Source organism: Manis pentadactyla, chromosome 11 (genome assembly GCF_030020395.1).
Source record: "Manis pentadactyla isolate mManPen7 chromosome 11, mManPen7.hap1, whole genome shotgun sequence".
Classification (NCBI taxonomy): Eukaryota; Metazoa; Chordata; class Mammalia; order Pholidota; family Manidae; genus Manis; species Manis pentadactyla.
In genome coordinates this window covers 82,557,602-82,572,275 of record NC_080029.1, presented here as the reverse complement: position 1 = coordinate 82,572,275, position 14,674 = coordinate 82,557,602, and the positions used below count along the sequence as shown (strand labels likewise).

The 14,674-nt window shown below is 47.5% G+C and overlaps 2 protein-coding genes across 2 annotated transcripts; one reads left to right on the top strand and one right to left on the bottom strand.

Annotated features, from left to right (window-relative positions):
- Positions 1-736: 736 nt before the first annotated feature.
- On the bottom strand, positions 737-1,539 carry NOP10 (NOP10 ribonucleoprotein). Its single transcript, XM_036887567.2, has 2 exons — positions 1,402-1,539; positions 737-1,117 (listed from the first exon to the last, which is right to left on the bottom strand). Exons 1-2 carry the CDS (start codon positions 1,453-1,455, stop codon positions 977-979), a joined length of 195 nt encoding a protein of 64 aa, XP_036743462.1. The 5' UTR covers positions 1,456-1,539; the 3' UTR covers positions 737-976.
- A 427-nt stretch (positions 1,540-1,966) lies between these two features.
- NUTM1 (NUT midline carcinoma family member 1) lies at positions 1,967-14,537 on the top strand. Its single transcript, XM_036887529.2, has 8 exons — positions 1,967-1,987; positions 3,472-3,586; positions 6,445-7,150; positions 9,160-9,288; positions 10,362-10,501; positions 11,003-11,283; positions 11,570-11,686; positions 12,034-14,537. The coding sequence occupies exons 1-8, from the start codon at positions 1,967-1,969 to the stop codon at positions 14,071-14,073; spliced, it is 3,549 nt and encodes a 1,182-aa protein (XP_036743424.2). The 3' UTR covers positions 14,074-14,537.
- Positions 14,538-14,674: the final 137 nt, after the last annotated feature.

Sequence of the window (14,674 nt, the reverse complement as noted above, 5' to 3'; positions counted from 1 at the left end):
TTGACCCATGACAGAAGCTCAAGTCCAAAAGAAATCTCCCAGGTTGTTTTTTTTTTTAATCCCCAACTATAGCCTGAAAGACAACAAACTACCTGCTTGAATTTTTCATATCTCATCTTTCAAATTAAGATCTATGTAGAGCTGCACATAGCAGCTAGCTGCCAAAGAGATATAGTTAGGTATGCACCTAGAAGACAATTCCTTGATGCAGAGAACTAAACGCCTGGTAATATTACCAGAGGGGCAATAAATGTGCAAAAAAGCATTCCTATTCACAAGCACTGGACAAACACTGTAGACATACTAAGATCCACCACTGAACCCTACCAAGTTTAGAGTTGGAAGACAATTTAGAAATGATGAGAAAAATGGGATTAAACAGATTGACTTTCTGAAAGTCATACACACAGGGCAGAATCTTTGTGTAATGCCTTCCCTTCTACATTATAGCTATTATTTTTTTCAATAACTCTTCCGAGTCAAAATGTCATTTAAAGGACCCAGAAATCACCTGACAACAGGTATTTTCCAGTGGATGCTGACAGTTTTCCACCTTTCCTCCTCTTCCCCAGCATCTACCTATCACTAACTGCACAGCACTCCTGCTTCAGCAGTGACTGGTTTTTCTTTCAAGGTGGTCTTTTGTATGCCCGGGATACTCTTCACTCTCATCTCCCCCATTTTTGCTTTTGTTTTTAAACCACTCCTTTCTTCCCACAACATACAAAATAAGAGCTCTCTCAAATCATTTTAATAACCGGGCAGTGATTCAAAATAAGAAAAGATTCGATCTTGTTCCCTTGAAGAGGGATGCTACTGCGATTGCCTCACAAAAGCATGATCAAATGCAGTGATGAGACCGGATTACAAAGAGCAAGGGCGGTAAGAAGGCTTCAAGGCTGACAGACTGAAGAGCCTGGTTTCGTTATCTCTGAGGGGCAGCAGGCGGCATCGAGGCATGAAACGTAAGGGGCCCTCAGAGAACAGGACGCGGCTGCTGGGTCATGAGCACCTTGAAGCGTTTCTTGACAGTGATTCGGTGTCGAGAGTATTTGTCGTCCGGGGAGAATCGAGCAGGATGGGCCGAACAGGTCTGTTGTCCCATAGGGTCAAGTTTCTGCTCGAGAAAAAAAGTGAGAACAAAATCTTAGTACGAAAACTCAATCGCTGGCGTCAATAGACGGAGGTTGGGATAAGGAGGGGGCCGCGCGATAAAGGGCACACGGGAAGACGAGCCGGGACCGTCAGGTCTAGGAGCCACTCCCTCCGGCCTCTACCGCGCCTGGCCCCTGGGCTCCCCAGTTCCGCTCAGCCAGCTGGGCAGCTCAGGGGCTGGTCCCGACCGCTCTTCCCACCTGCACCTCTCGTCATACCCCTGTACAGCCTGTTTCCTCTCCTTACCTTCAGTGTATAAACCCGGTCTCCCTGATCGTTGAGGTAATACTGGAGAAACATTACCACACCGAATCCAGAGGTTCCGCTCGGTTTGCAGCTCGGTCTCACTAACTGCCTCACGTGTTCCTCAATTTCCTTCCGAATAGCCGGACGTCTCTCTCAGGGCATGCCGGGAAATGTAGTCCGTTTGGGCCTTTCTCCAGCTGGCCAGAAGGGGGCGCACAGAAGAGTGCAGGACTTGGCCCAGTTGCAACATTGAGGGCGTTGGCTCCCAGTTGCAACTTTGCAGGTGTTCTAAGACACGGGGAGTGTGCCCACCGTGTACCAGACATTGCTATGACTTAGAGGGGGGTGTGGATGGGGATGGTTTGAATATTAACGAATAAAATCCTGTCTTTATCCCAAGATACACACCCATTTCAGGGGCAGTGTTTTTCTAGTGCCTAGAGAAACAAGAAGTCCACGATTCAGAGCCCCTTTACCTTGAGGAAGAAAGAAGAAAGTTTTATTCCTCCCCTCTTTTACGTCCAGTTCTCCTGCCCAATTGCAAAGTATTGGCGGTAAAGACTGCATGACGGGTATTCGGTCTTATGTACAGCGAAGAAAGCGCTGAAGTGATTTTATGAAACTGGTGAAGTATGTTTTAGTGGTCGAACCAAGATTCAAACTCAGGTCTCTTTACCACAAATTCAGCGCTTTTTCTTTTAGTGGTGAGTAATTATAATATAATAAGATGCACGCTGGGGGTGTTTAGAATTTCTCAACAAATGTAGAAATTCTTATAGGACTCTAAAAAAGTGGTAACTGAAGAGCCCCAATATCATTAGAAAGATATCTTTGTAGTATTTTTTATAATGGCAAAACCGTTGAAACATGTTAATTTTATAACCAGAAAATATGAAAATTTTTCTTTTAAGAATATTTGTATATACTTGTAGTTGCATAAAATAGTTCTGCAAGTTTCCTCTGGGATAAAGAACTCGGTTCCAGAGGAAAGGAGTCAGAGGGGAGACTCGTTGTGTGTTCCATTTTGAAATTTGACTTTTGAACCGCGCTGATTCAACTATTTAAAATTTTTAAATTATTTAACAAAAATTTTAAACAACAAAATAATTTAGCAAACAAAAAGAAGGACCTTGGGAGTTTGAAATTTTAGGCTGAATGGCAGTTTTTGATGAAGTGGGGCTTTTCAGCCAAGGGTAAGGCTGAGCCTTCTTGGATTTGGGAACTGGAGGACAGCTTTCCAAGGAAACGATCTGCATACAGCAGTCCCAACACCATAGGATCTTCTGAGACAATCCTCATTTCAAACATTCTGTTCCTTTGATCCTTAAATATACAGACTATGTGCTCTGATCGTTGTTCAGAAAATTTAGCCAACATAGAAATAAGTCAAGAGTATGCCACATCCTGGTGCTAATAAGGAAGTCAGTTACAGAACTGTGTGGGATTGAAGGGGACAAACTAGATATATTGATGAAGAATTGTATAGATAACCGAGATGTAAAACCATAGTGTTGGGAATATGAGAAAGAATTTGCAAATTGCCCACAGAGGTATACAACAATTGAGTTGCCAATATTCTGGTTGGAGGGAATTCCTGGTTACTGCCTACTTACCAGAGCCCTTTGGGGAATATCTTCCTCCCCCCTCCCCCATTGTAGAATGCCTTGAGTCCTAGGTTCTAGTTCTGTTTTTTTTCATTGGAAATGCTCATTCGGTAAAGAGCATTTTTTAAAAAATTTTATTTTTATTTTATTTTGGTATCATTAATCTATAATCACATGAAGAACATTATGTTTACTAGGCTCCCCCCTTCACCAAGTCCCCCCCACATACCCCTTTCACAGTCACTGTCCATCAACGTAGTAAGAACTGTAAAATCACTACTTGTCTTCTCTGTGTTGCACAGCCCTCTCCGTGCCCCGCCACACCATACATGCTAATCGTAATGCCCTCTTTCTTTTTCCCCGCCCTTGTCCCTCCCTTCCTACCCATCCTCCCCAGTCCCTTTCTAGTTGTGTTTTGATCTGATCTTTCCCTTCTCTTTCTTGGATCCCTGTGTATCTACTGCAGCCAGGTTACTCTCTGGGTGCTCAACCTGACTGTCTCATTCTGGAAGCTTCTGGACAGCCATGGTTAGTACCAAAACCTGAGAGTATGGCTTCAGAAGAAGGAAAGTCAGCAGGTGGTGGATAGTCCCTGCCACTTGCTTATATCCTTGGAGACTCAGATTGACACTTTACCTGGGAAGGAGTTATCGGGGCAGACCTAGAGGACTGTGAGGGTACTAGACCTCAGCAAAGGCCTCACACTTGGGGAGGCTAGGGAGGAAGATGGTACCACTTAAAGAGGAGGTTGTGGGATGGAGAGTCCGCTGGGAGGCAGATCAAAGCACCTTAGAGCAACGGGCTGAGCATAGAGAAGAGACTGCAGTTAGCAACTTACTTCTCTGGAATAGGGACCCTGGCCCTACCCCTAACTTCCTGTGCGGTATAGTGGCACAGAGAGGGTTCAGGGGAAAGGCGCAGGCTCCTGTGTCTTCTTCAGGCAACTGGAGCCTGCTCTAGAATTTTGCCCTTAGAGAATTAAGCTGGAACTACTCTTAACCTTACTGGGGTGGAGGAGGGGTCATGGGGTTTGTGTGGAGGCCTTAGCTGGAAATCTGTTGCCAAGTCTGTAGAGAAATGTCCTCCCACAAATTAGACTGGAAGGTTCTTTAAGTGCCTCTGCTCAAAGCCTCATAGCTCCTTCCAGTCCCAAACATGGCTCTCTTTCAGTTAGAGGAGCAACTAGGTTTCCTTGATTCCACAGGGCCAGTGGAGGTGGGTCACTCCAGCCAGGATGAGAGCTGGTATTTGCCGGAAATGCTCTGTTTTTCTACCTTTTATGGAACTCAGGCCTTCAGACCCCTCTCATTGTGTTGCGTGCTGGGTAGAATACTCCCGGCCCTGTGTTCTATGGTTGAGAAGCTGAGTTTCCTCATATTCCATGGCTCCTTCATGCTTAGGAAGTGGAAGCTGAGTGTCGTTAGTTTGCCCATGGAATATTCTTTATATAAGGGGGAGGAGAGTAACATGAAATCAGGCCGATGATATTCTATTATTATTTTTAAGTCCTAGGAGGCACATGTCCTGATTAATTAGGTATGTTTTTTATGTATTTATCCTTGCTTTGACTGGACTCTACATAGCTCTCCTCTGCACGTACTTTGCTTCAGACTTCATGTTTCATGGCTTGTTCTTAAGGGCCATACATTTATTTATTTATTTTTTATTTATTTTTTATTTTTTGGTATCATTAATCTACAATTACATGAGCAACTTTATGGTTACTAGACACCCCCAATCATCAAGTCCCCACCACATACCCCATTACAGTCACTGTCCATCAGTGTAGTAAGATGCTATAGAGTCATTACTTATCTTCTCTGTGTGTACTGCCTTCCCCCTACCACCTCCTTACATTATGTCTGCTAATTATAATGCCTGTTTTTGCCTCTTATCCCTCCCTTCCCACCCATCCTCCCCAGGCCCTTTCCCTTTGGTACCTGTTAGTCCATTCTTGGGTTCTGTGAGTCTGATGCTGTTTTGTTCCTTCAGATTTTTTCTTTGTTCTTATACTCCACATATGAGTGAAATCATTTGATACTTGTCTTTTTCCACCTGGCTTACTTCACTCAGCATAATACCCTCTAGCTCCATCCATGTTGTTGAGAATGGTAAGATTTGTTTTCTTCTTATGGCTGAATAATATTCCATTGTGTATATGTACCACATCTTCTTTATCGATTCGTCTACTGATGGACACTTAGGTTTCTTCCATTTCTTGGCTATTGTAAATAGTGCTGCGATAAACATAGGGGTGCATATGTCTTTTTCAAACTGGCTGCTGCATTCTTTGGGTAAATTCCTAGGAGTGGAATTCCTGGGTCAAATGGTATTTCTTTTTTGAGTTTTTTGAGGAATCTCCATACTGCTTTCCACAATGGTTGAACTAGTTTACATTCCCACCAGCAGTGTAGGAGGGTTCCCCTTTCTCCGCAACCTCGCCAACATTTGTTGTTGTTTGTCTTTTGGATGGTGGCGATCCTTACTGGGGTGAGGTGATATCTCATTGTGGTTTTAATTTGCATTTCTCTGATGATTGGCGATGTGGAGCATCTTTTCATGTGTCTGTTGGCCATCTGAATTTCTTCTTTGGAGAAGTGTGTATTCAGATCCTCTGCCCATTTTTTAATTGGATTATTTGCTTTTTGTTTGTTGAGGTGTGTGAGCTCTTTATATATTTTGGATGTCAACCCTTTATCGGATATGTCATTTATGAATATATTCTCCCATACTGTAGGGTGTCTTTTTGTTCTATTGATGGTGTCTTTTGCTGTACAGAAGCTTTTCAGCTTGATATAGTCCCACTTGTTCATTTTTGCCTTTGTTTCCCTTGTATGGGCCTTACATTTCTGATGGCAGGATCTCCAAGCAGAAGGATTGCTGATAGTCTGCATTGCCAAATTTTAACATGTCCAGCAGCTACTTAAAGCTCTGGACATCTCTCTCCCCAGACTGCCCTCACCTCACTTTTCCTGGCCCTTATCTCTATTCATTTCTGGCTGTTAAGAAACAACATTTCTGGGAACTGAACATCTAATCCACACACCCACTTCTGGAAACAGTGCTTCTGTGGGTGGTGGGACCACAGTGCAGCTAGGAGCAGGATTCAGGTGGCTGGAATGAGTTTGGAATGGGGGGGATTAAGGGATCTACCTCTTCGCTGGGTGGCATGTGCTGTGGGGTATGAGTTCATGGCTCCAAGGGTCACTTCAACTTCTCTAGTGCAATAATTCTCAGTTAGGAATAAGGGACATCAAAATTACTTGGGGAACATTTGTAAACCATTTAAGTTCCCTCTCCATAGTTCTTCCCCTCCCTTCCCTGTTGAGAATCAGTGTTCTGATTTTTCAGGACTAAAGTAGAATTCTGATGGCCTAACTTCTAGTGTCCTTTTCTCCTACTCCATTTCCCCCCACACCTTTTTTCTTTGTCTCAACAGCATCTCCATTGCCAGGATCAGATATGACCATGACACCTGGTGCCACCCTGTCTCATTTCTCTGAATTTCCCTTCCCCCCACCTGCTCCTGGCCCACCAGATCAACCACCCTGGGAGCCACCTCCACAGCCCCCTGTGCCTGTAGCCTTCTCTCCAGGCACCCCTGTGATGCTCTCTGCTCTCCCCAGCCCATTGCTGGTGACAGGGGATGTGGGCTCTGGCCCCAGTGGGGCTGGAGCTGGCAAAGTTATTGTCAAAGTCAAGACAGAAGGAGGGCCAGCTGAGCCGTCTCAAACCCAGAGCTTTCTTCTTACTCAGACAGCCCTCAATTGGCTTACTTCAGACACTCCCTGCAGGGGCCCTAAGGATACTCCCCCTCAATTTGTGGCAGCCTCTAATGTGAAGACCCTTCTGTCCACTAAGGCTGTTGGGAGGATCCAGGAGGGCCTCCCAGGCCTGCCTGCTCAGGCTCCACCACCAGCTGCCCAACTGGCCCCCACTGTGCCCCGGGAAAAGGCTTGGCTAGGGCCACAAGCTGCTGAGGAAGGAAGTCCTGCATCTGCCTGGCCCAAGCTGTCACTGGGTGACCTCTGCTATACCTCCAAGGGTGTTTATGAGAATTTCCGTGGCTGGCAGAGCCACAAAGCCTTGGCTCGGAGGCACTTACCCCAAAGTCCTGATACAGAAGCACTTTCCTGCTTTCTTATGTAAGTGGGGAGACTTGAGATTAATTATCTAGGGCTCTTAAATAGGGAGGGCTTTGGGATGAGAAAAGAGATTAGGCTCTGTAGGGGCATTTGAAGGCTGGTCAGTCCGTGAGTGCAGTGGAGATGCTCTGAGAACAAAGAGTAATGATGACAAGGTGGTGATGATGGTGGTGGTGATAAGCCTCTTTACCTACTTCCTGATTGTAACAAGCCTGCAGGTGGCCTTCTCAAGTGTTCTTCATAACCCTGTGAGCTCAGGCAAGCATTTTTATGATCATCTCATTTATAGATGAGAAGACTGAAGCTCAGAGAGGTTTACTGCCATAAAGCGGGGAGCATTGGTTGGAAGTTAAGTCTCTGACACCAAGTGCCAGGTCCTTCTGTTCTGTTTTACCACCTCTGACATGGGGCTGAACCATCCACATTGGCCAGAATGCAGAGTGCGGGGCCCTGACCCATTTCCGTGGGAGGGGGAGGTCAGTGCAGGGTTAGGCAAAGAACCTGTATGTGTCACTCCCTCCACCATCCTCTATTTTATTCAGGAGAATTCAAGTTGAAATAGGGAGGTGGTAAACCTTGCCTAGTGGTCAAGGGCCTAGGCTCCACCTCTCATTAGAATTGTGATCCTGGGCCTGACATTTAGTATCTTGGCCCTCGGTGTTCTCATCTATAAGGGGATTGATCATTCCTCTTCAGAGGGTTGCTAAGAAGATAAAATGAGTTAACATATGTGAAGTGCTTAGCAGAATGCCTGGCACAGAGAATGGCTCATTAAATGGTAGCTGCTATTATTATTATTAATGATTACAAAAAGGCAATCTAGAAGAGGAAAAAATCTCACAAAAGGCCAGAATGTCTGTGTGAGTGGATGTTTAGCCAAGGAGCCGGAGGCCATGGGCTGTCTGTGGTGTTAATAAAGCAGTCATTAGCCTTCTGGGGAATTTTCTCTTCTTCCCACCCAGACCTGCTGCCTCACTCAACTGCACTGTATTCGCAATATTTTGTGTAAACCATTATTAACGCATTCTGCATTTGACTGGATTGAAAAAAATGTACGTGTTGTTCCCCCAGTGACTGAATTTCTAAAGGAATCTATCTCCCTTTCTGCCCTGGAGTGAATTAATCAGAAGGCTCTCTCAGAGTCCTTGGGGTAGATCATCTTCCTGACTCCTTGCTTTCTCCAGATAACTCTGAGTTCTGTGTCAGGGCACAGTAGGCTGAATTTATAACTCCTGGCCTATTCTTGCTCTCCATGCTCAGGAGCAGTAGGCAGGTATAGTCCAGACACTCTGCAGCAGTCACCGGGGAAGCTGGTAAAATGCTCAGTCCTGGGAGAGGCACTGGAACCCATTTTTATAAAAAGCCTGTCCAGGTTCTAGGCAGAATAATGCTGAGGATTCCTGGGAAGTCAGAAGGTCTTTGTGAATCACAAAGACCTCAAAGAGTCCTGATATTTGACTCCTTATGAACCCTTTCCTTCAAGCTTAACTTCCATTTTCTCCCCCAAATCTGGACCCATACTTGTTAGATGCTACATCCCAAATGTAACCATCACTTAAAAATAAACAAATAAAAATACCACACAACCTTTAATTAGAGATAATTTGGGTTAGTGAGTGCCTTTTTTTTTTTTTAAGGCAAGAGCCTTTGGGCAGGCCAAGCCTACTTTACAATTAACTCCATTCATTTAATAAGGAGTGCTTTCTTCCTAATGTTTCGTTGAGGATAGTACTGTGAGCATTAAGGGTGCTTGATTTCAAAAGGTGGGGAAAAGAATCACCTTCTTGATTTGTATGGGATTTGTAAATCTCAGTAGGAAGAAAGGTCAGTTATGGTGAATGAATGGATGGGGGTCTGGGGTCTGGAAGTCTCATCAGATGTGGGAAGTGGCAGGGACTGAGGGACATGTCAGATCTGATGAGGGGCAGGGAGTGTGTATCAAGGTGGGTGTCAGGACAGGTGGATGGGGTCACACTTGTAGAACATGACTGACCCAGTGGCTGTTTTAGCCCAGTGCTTCGGTCCCTGACTCGGCTGAAGCCCACTGTGACCCTGGAGGAGGGACTGTCAAGGGCTGTTTGGGAGTGGGAGCACACCAGCAACTATGACCGGATCATCTTTTATGACATGGCAGAAAAGTGAGTCTGACTAACCCTCTTCCCCCCAGATGGGGTGAGTGGCTGAGGAATGGGGGCAGGTAACCAAGGCCTAGGTCTGGCTGTATGGGTGATTTAAAAAGGGATCGGAGGAAGAGGGGTGTAGACTAGGATAGGGTTTCCTGGATCCTTGCTGCTGCTTTGACAACCTTGACTCTTGGGTTTTTCTGTGCTATCTCCATTCAGAAGCTCCCCCTTCTCCACGTCTTGAATTATGTAGAGGCCTTGATACTGAAGCTGGTAGGATGGGATTGGAGCCCAGTTGATGTAAAAATTTCATGCTGAAGGGACCTAGCAATGAGGAAGCAGGCCCTACTAGGCAGGTTCTTTTCTGTTTCACTAACCAGGTAGCAAGTGGCCATTGATGCAGACCTTGGGACCACTCCTCTGGAAATAGTGGCACAGAAATAGTTTACCTCATCATCTCATGAAGGGGCTGGTTCTTGAAGAGGTTGGTCAGGGGAATGTCCTAGATTCCCAGAGTGGTCTCCTAGTTCATATCTCCCATTTCTCCATGACAATCTCCTTGGTCAGAAAAACAGCTCTGAGGAAAATGAACCCTTTCCTCCAAGCTTATCTTCCACTTTCTCCACCAAATCTGGACCCAGACTTGCTAGATTTACCCTTCCAGGGCCCCAGTCCCAGCCTCAGGACTCATGGATCTCAGCTCTGCCTTCTGGTGGGAACTTTCTTGAATTGCAACCCGAGGCCCTGCTTCAGGATTTTGGCCATTCTTTATGGAGCAGGGGCAGAGGCCTGGTTGAATTCAACAAGTCTGTATTAATTGCTGCCTTATACCCTCTGTGATGCCGGGCAAGCTAGGGTATGAAAAAAAGTGAAAGCCATGGTCTGTCCTGGAGAAGTTTGTAAACTCTAGATGGTTCATTTTCTTAACAAGCTTCCTAAATGATGACTGCAAGTGAAAGGACTCTGTGGTGACATTGTAAGTTTTCCCCAGAAGTGTTATTCAGCTGCTCCCTGCTGGTGTCTGGCATCTCAGTTTCTAATGGGTCTGGCATTTTCAGCAATGCCTGGGCCTTCCTCACCCTCTGCAGGTTCATGGAGTTTGAGGCCGAGGAGGAGATGCAGATACAGAACACACAACTGATGAATGGGTCCCAGGGCCCACCTCCTGCCACACCTCTGAAACTTGACCCTCCAGGGCCCCTGGCCCCTGAGGTTTCCCAGCAGCCAGGTAAGGCTACCCAATTCCATTAGGAACTGTGGGCCAAAGACTCAAAATCTTTCTGGTGTGCAGAAACCAGTCATGGATTAGGGAAGGCATTGCTCTCTCTTCTGTCACTTTCCCTCACACAGGACAGACATAGGAGGCTGGGTTCTTAGGTTCCCTTTGTCCCAGACTAGGTACTGATCTTGGCCAAGTGAACCAGCTACTTGCTCACTGAGATTGTAAATAAGGCACAAAATGCTTTATCTGCTTCAGAAACGAGGGTTGGATCAGGGGATTTTTTTGAAATTTCAGGGGTTGCTAGATTCCTCATACGGTGCTTCTCTTAGACTCTCTAGCTCCTAAAAATCTTCTCCCACAGCTGGTACTGGTACTGTTTTAGGTTGGCCTGATCCAGCCAGAACCATTTCAGTGTACTCACTTACTGCCCTTACAAACATAGGGTTGGGAGGCAGATGCCGCAGTCACTGGCTGCATCCTATTTTTCCTTTCCATCTCTTCCCTCAGTGTACATTCCCAAGACAACCGCCAAAGCACGGGCGCCCCGCCGGCGGCAGCGCAAAACTGTGAAGCCTCCAGCTCCCAAGGCACCCAAGGAGATCCCCACAGAAGCTGTCAAAGAGTATGCTGACATCATGGAAGGGCTGGTGAGGAGTCACCTGGCCGCTGGGGAGTCAGATGGAGAACAGGAAAAGGAGGAACAGCAGCAGGAGGATGGGATGTATCCAGATCCAGGTCTCTTGAGCTATATTGATGAGCTGTGTTCTCAGGAGGCCTTTGTCTCCAAGGTGAGCTGGGCCTGGGTGTCTGGTTTCTAGCAGATCCTGGGGTGGGAACTCCATGGAACCAAACACTGGTTTTGCCCAAGGCATTTAAGAACTATACTCTGAAAACGTGTGTGCATGCACAAACACATGTATGTAGCTGGTGGTGGTCATGGTTTGTAACAGCTCCGAGGGATGGTAGTGGTGGGGGATCTGGGCTGTGGCAAGGGGTGCACAGGGCTTCTCTAGAGCCTCTTGGCTCACAGGTTACTTCCTAAGGACTCATATCACTTTTCCTTCTGTTCCCTAGGTGGAGGGTGTCATTCATCCTCGATTTCTGGAAGATCTGCTGTCCCCAGAACAAGAGAGGGATCCGTTGGCCTTAATTGAGGAGCTGGAGCAAGAAGAAGAATTCAGTCTTGACGAGGTAAACCTGGGAGGTGGGGTATATTAGAGCAGGAAGCTCAAAGGATTTCATTTAACTCTACATTGACTTGGTTGGTATGACTTCTGGAGATGAACAGCTTCAGGATTGGGTATTGTATGCAGAACAAGTAGGCAAGGGACTGTGGAAACGCAGGAAAAGGGGTGTGTGTGAGGGCTCAAAGCAGAGGAATAAGGCCCAAAAAGGCAGAAAAGAAGTTACAGTATGTTACCAACTACTTAAGCCACTTGTTTACATTCTCTGCCCTGCCCAAGTGCCATCTCATCACCCTGACAGCTACCCCTTCTCACAACCATGTGTAGAATGCTATTTGTCCTTTCTCCTTCCAGCTGGTCCAGAAGCGACTCCTGGCCTTGGAAGAGGAGGTTGCAGAGGCACCTCCAAGTTGCAGTGGAGCTCAATCAGACTCAAGCCCTTCTGTTTTTGATGAGGACGAAGATGGGGGTGGGCAGCTTTGGCCCTCACCTGGGCCTAGGGTGGCTGGGGGTACTGTTCGTCTTGGAAAGCCTGCCTCTCCAGGGAAGAGGGCAAGAGATGTGCATGGTGGGCAGGAGCAGGCCCTAGACAGCTTGAGGGGGGTGCACAGGGATGGGCACACTCTGCCAGCTCCCAGCAGCTGGGACCTGCAGCTAGAACTTGCAGGTCCACAGAGAACTCAAGGGCCTGTAGGTAGGGAGAGAAGAGGGCCTGGGGAAGTTACAAACCAGATATCCCATCAAAATGACCACCTGGGAGGTGCTGCGTCCCCTGGGCACTCCCAGGTGGCTGACAGGACTTCCATGGCTCTGCCCCTTTGCTGGCAGAAAGATCCCCAGCTCGAGAGAGTTCCCAGTTTGGACGCTGGGCTTGCAGAGCTGGTTCCTGTGCAAGGACAGGCGTTCGAAAAGCAGGTCCTTGAGTTGCAGACAGGACAACAGATAGTGGGTCTTGGAGTGCCTCCCCAAGGGAAGGAGCCATTAGCAGTGTCCCAGGAAGGCTCTTCAGGAGCCATGTGGGGAGATGACAGAGGTCCTCCCATGGTTCAGAGTTATGATCCCAACACTTCCTCTAGAGCAGCTGGGGATGGAGACAGGGATGGGGATGGGACCTCTCTCTGTCCAGGACTTGGGCTGAGCAGTGAGATGGATTCTGTAGGCTTGGAGTTGCCCTTACAAATCGAGGTCATAGAGAAGCACAATGTGGAATGTGTAATTGAGCATGAGGGAGGCTGCCAGGCACTAGACTCTGGAAGCAACATTTCTCTGGGTCCTGGAGAAGCCACACCACCTGGGGCTGTGGGGAACAGTACAACTCCCTGTGCAGGCACAGACACCACAGATGCCCCAGAAAAGAAAAACTCCTGCAGCTTGTCAGGACCTCTGAGGGCCAATAGCCCAGCCTTGAGCCCTAAAGAAAATGGAGAGCAGAGCCCTGAGACCATATGGGATCCCAGTGATCCATGGGCTAATGGATTCTCCCCATTGCTAAGCAGAATTGGTGCCTCCACGTTGGGGGCTTCCAAAGAAACCCCCCTGCCTGCATGTGAAGGCAAGGTCCTTATTCTGGGGACTCAGGATACCTCTTCCTTCCAGACCAGCCCGGAGGGAGGGAACAGAGGCAATTCCATTTCTCCTCCGTTAGAAACCACAAAACACATTAACAAATTAGATAATAAGCATGTCTATGGCTTCCAGCTTGGGGTCAGTGAAGACACTTGTCCACCAAACCTTTATTCTTGTGACCCCCAGGGAGAAGGCAGGGAAGTCAGTGATTTATCCAAGCCTAAGGACCTAGTTCCCTTACCAGGGAATCAAGAGCCTTCTGCACCTGGGAACCCCAAGCCAACATCTCCTCACCAGGGCCTTGGAAGCACTTTCCTTAGCTGGGGAACCAGGGATGCCTTAGTTCTGAGCAAAGCCTCTCCTGCCAGTGAAACAAACAGTTCAGCAGATGGGGCCAAAGGAAAGGAGGAGCAGCAGGAAGAGGAAGATGAGGGACTCTCCACCTTTGCCTACCTCCTGGCTTCTAAACTTAGCCTGTCACAGAGGCCTCCGCTCGGTCCTCACCCTGCCACGGGCCTGCCTTCCACAGGTCGGGGGGTCCAGAGAGCATCCCACTCCCACTCTGCTGAGAGAAGAGGCCTTGGCCAGCCTCCACGTCCTGTTGCCAAGTCTGGGAAGCGAGCTCTACCTGGAGGTCCAGCCCTTACTGAAGAGAAACACTACGTGGGAGCTGAGGCTGGGGTCTCAGGGGAGAAATCCCAGGCTCCGGGAGGTGTTCAACCCTCACAGCCTTGTAAAAGGCAGTGTGACGCTTATGGCACAGGCAGAAAGAAGAAACAATGTAGGAAGTGGGACCATCCTGTCCCACCTGCCAAACCCTCCAAGTAGATTTTACCCCAGCCGCACACCAACAGGCTAGCTTTCCTCCGTTTTGTTGCTCTGTGAAAGGGGTGAGCATGGGCTAGGTCATCAGACTGTCTAGTTTGGAGGTAGTCACCTTGGTGGGAGATAGGGGTAAGTACCTTTGGAGGAGTACGGGAAAAAAATAAAGATGTTTTTGTTGGAAAATGCTCTCAATATGCCTGTTTGTACTCATGTCTTTGCTGCTAAATGGGTAAGGCGCTGAAACGAGGCAAGAAGTAGGGTGGTTCTGGATTTGACAGAACTCGCTACCTTTTCAGCCCCCCGCCCTATCTAGGTTCCCTGGCAAGCCTGACATGTTGTCCCCAGTGGTCACCTTATTCCTCCCTCATCAAAAGCCTGGACATCAAAAGAAGGACTTCTCTGGAGGGTCTAACATTAACTAACTCCCTTTAAAAGTCTAGATGGAAAGATGCTTTTTTTCACCTGCCAGATCTCTGTCTGATACAGGTATCTAATTCATTTTCTGTAATTTTATCTAGATGCAGCACCTTCTTGGGGGGTGGTACTTGTTTTCTTCTTCCTTAGAGGCTGGACTTCAGTGTTCTCAACTCATCCCACGACAGAA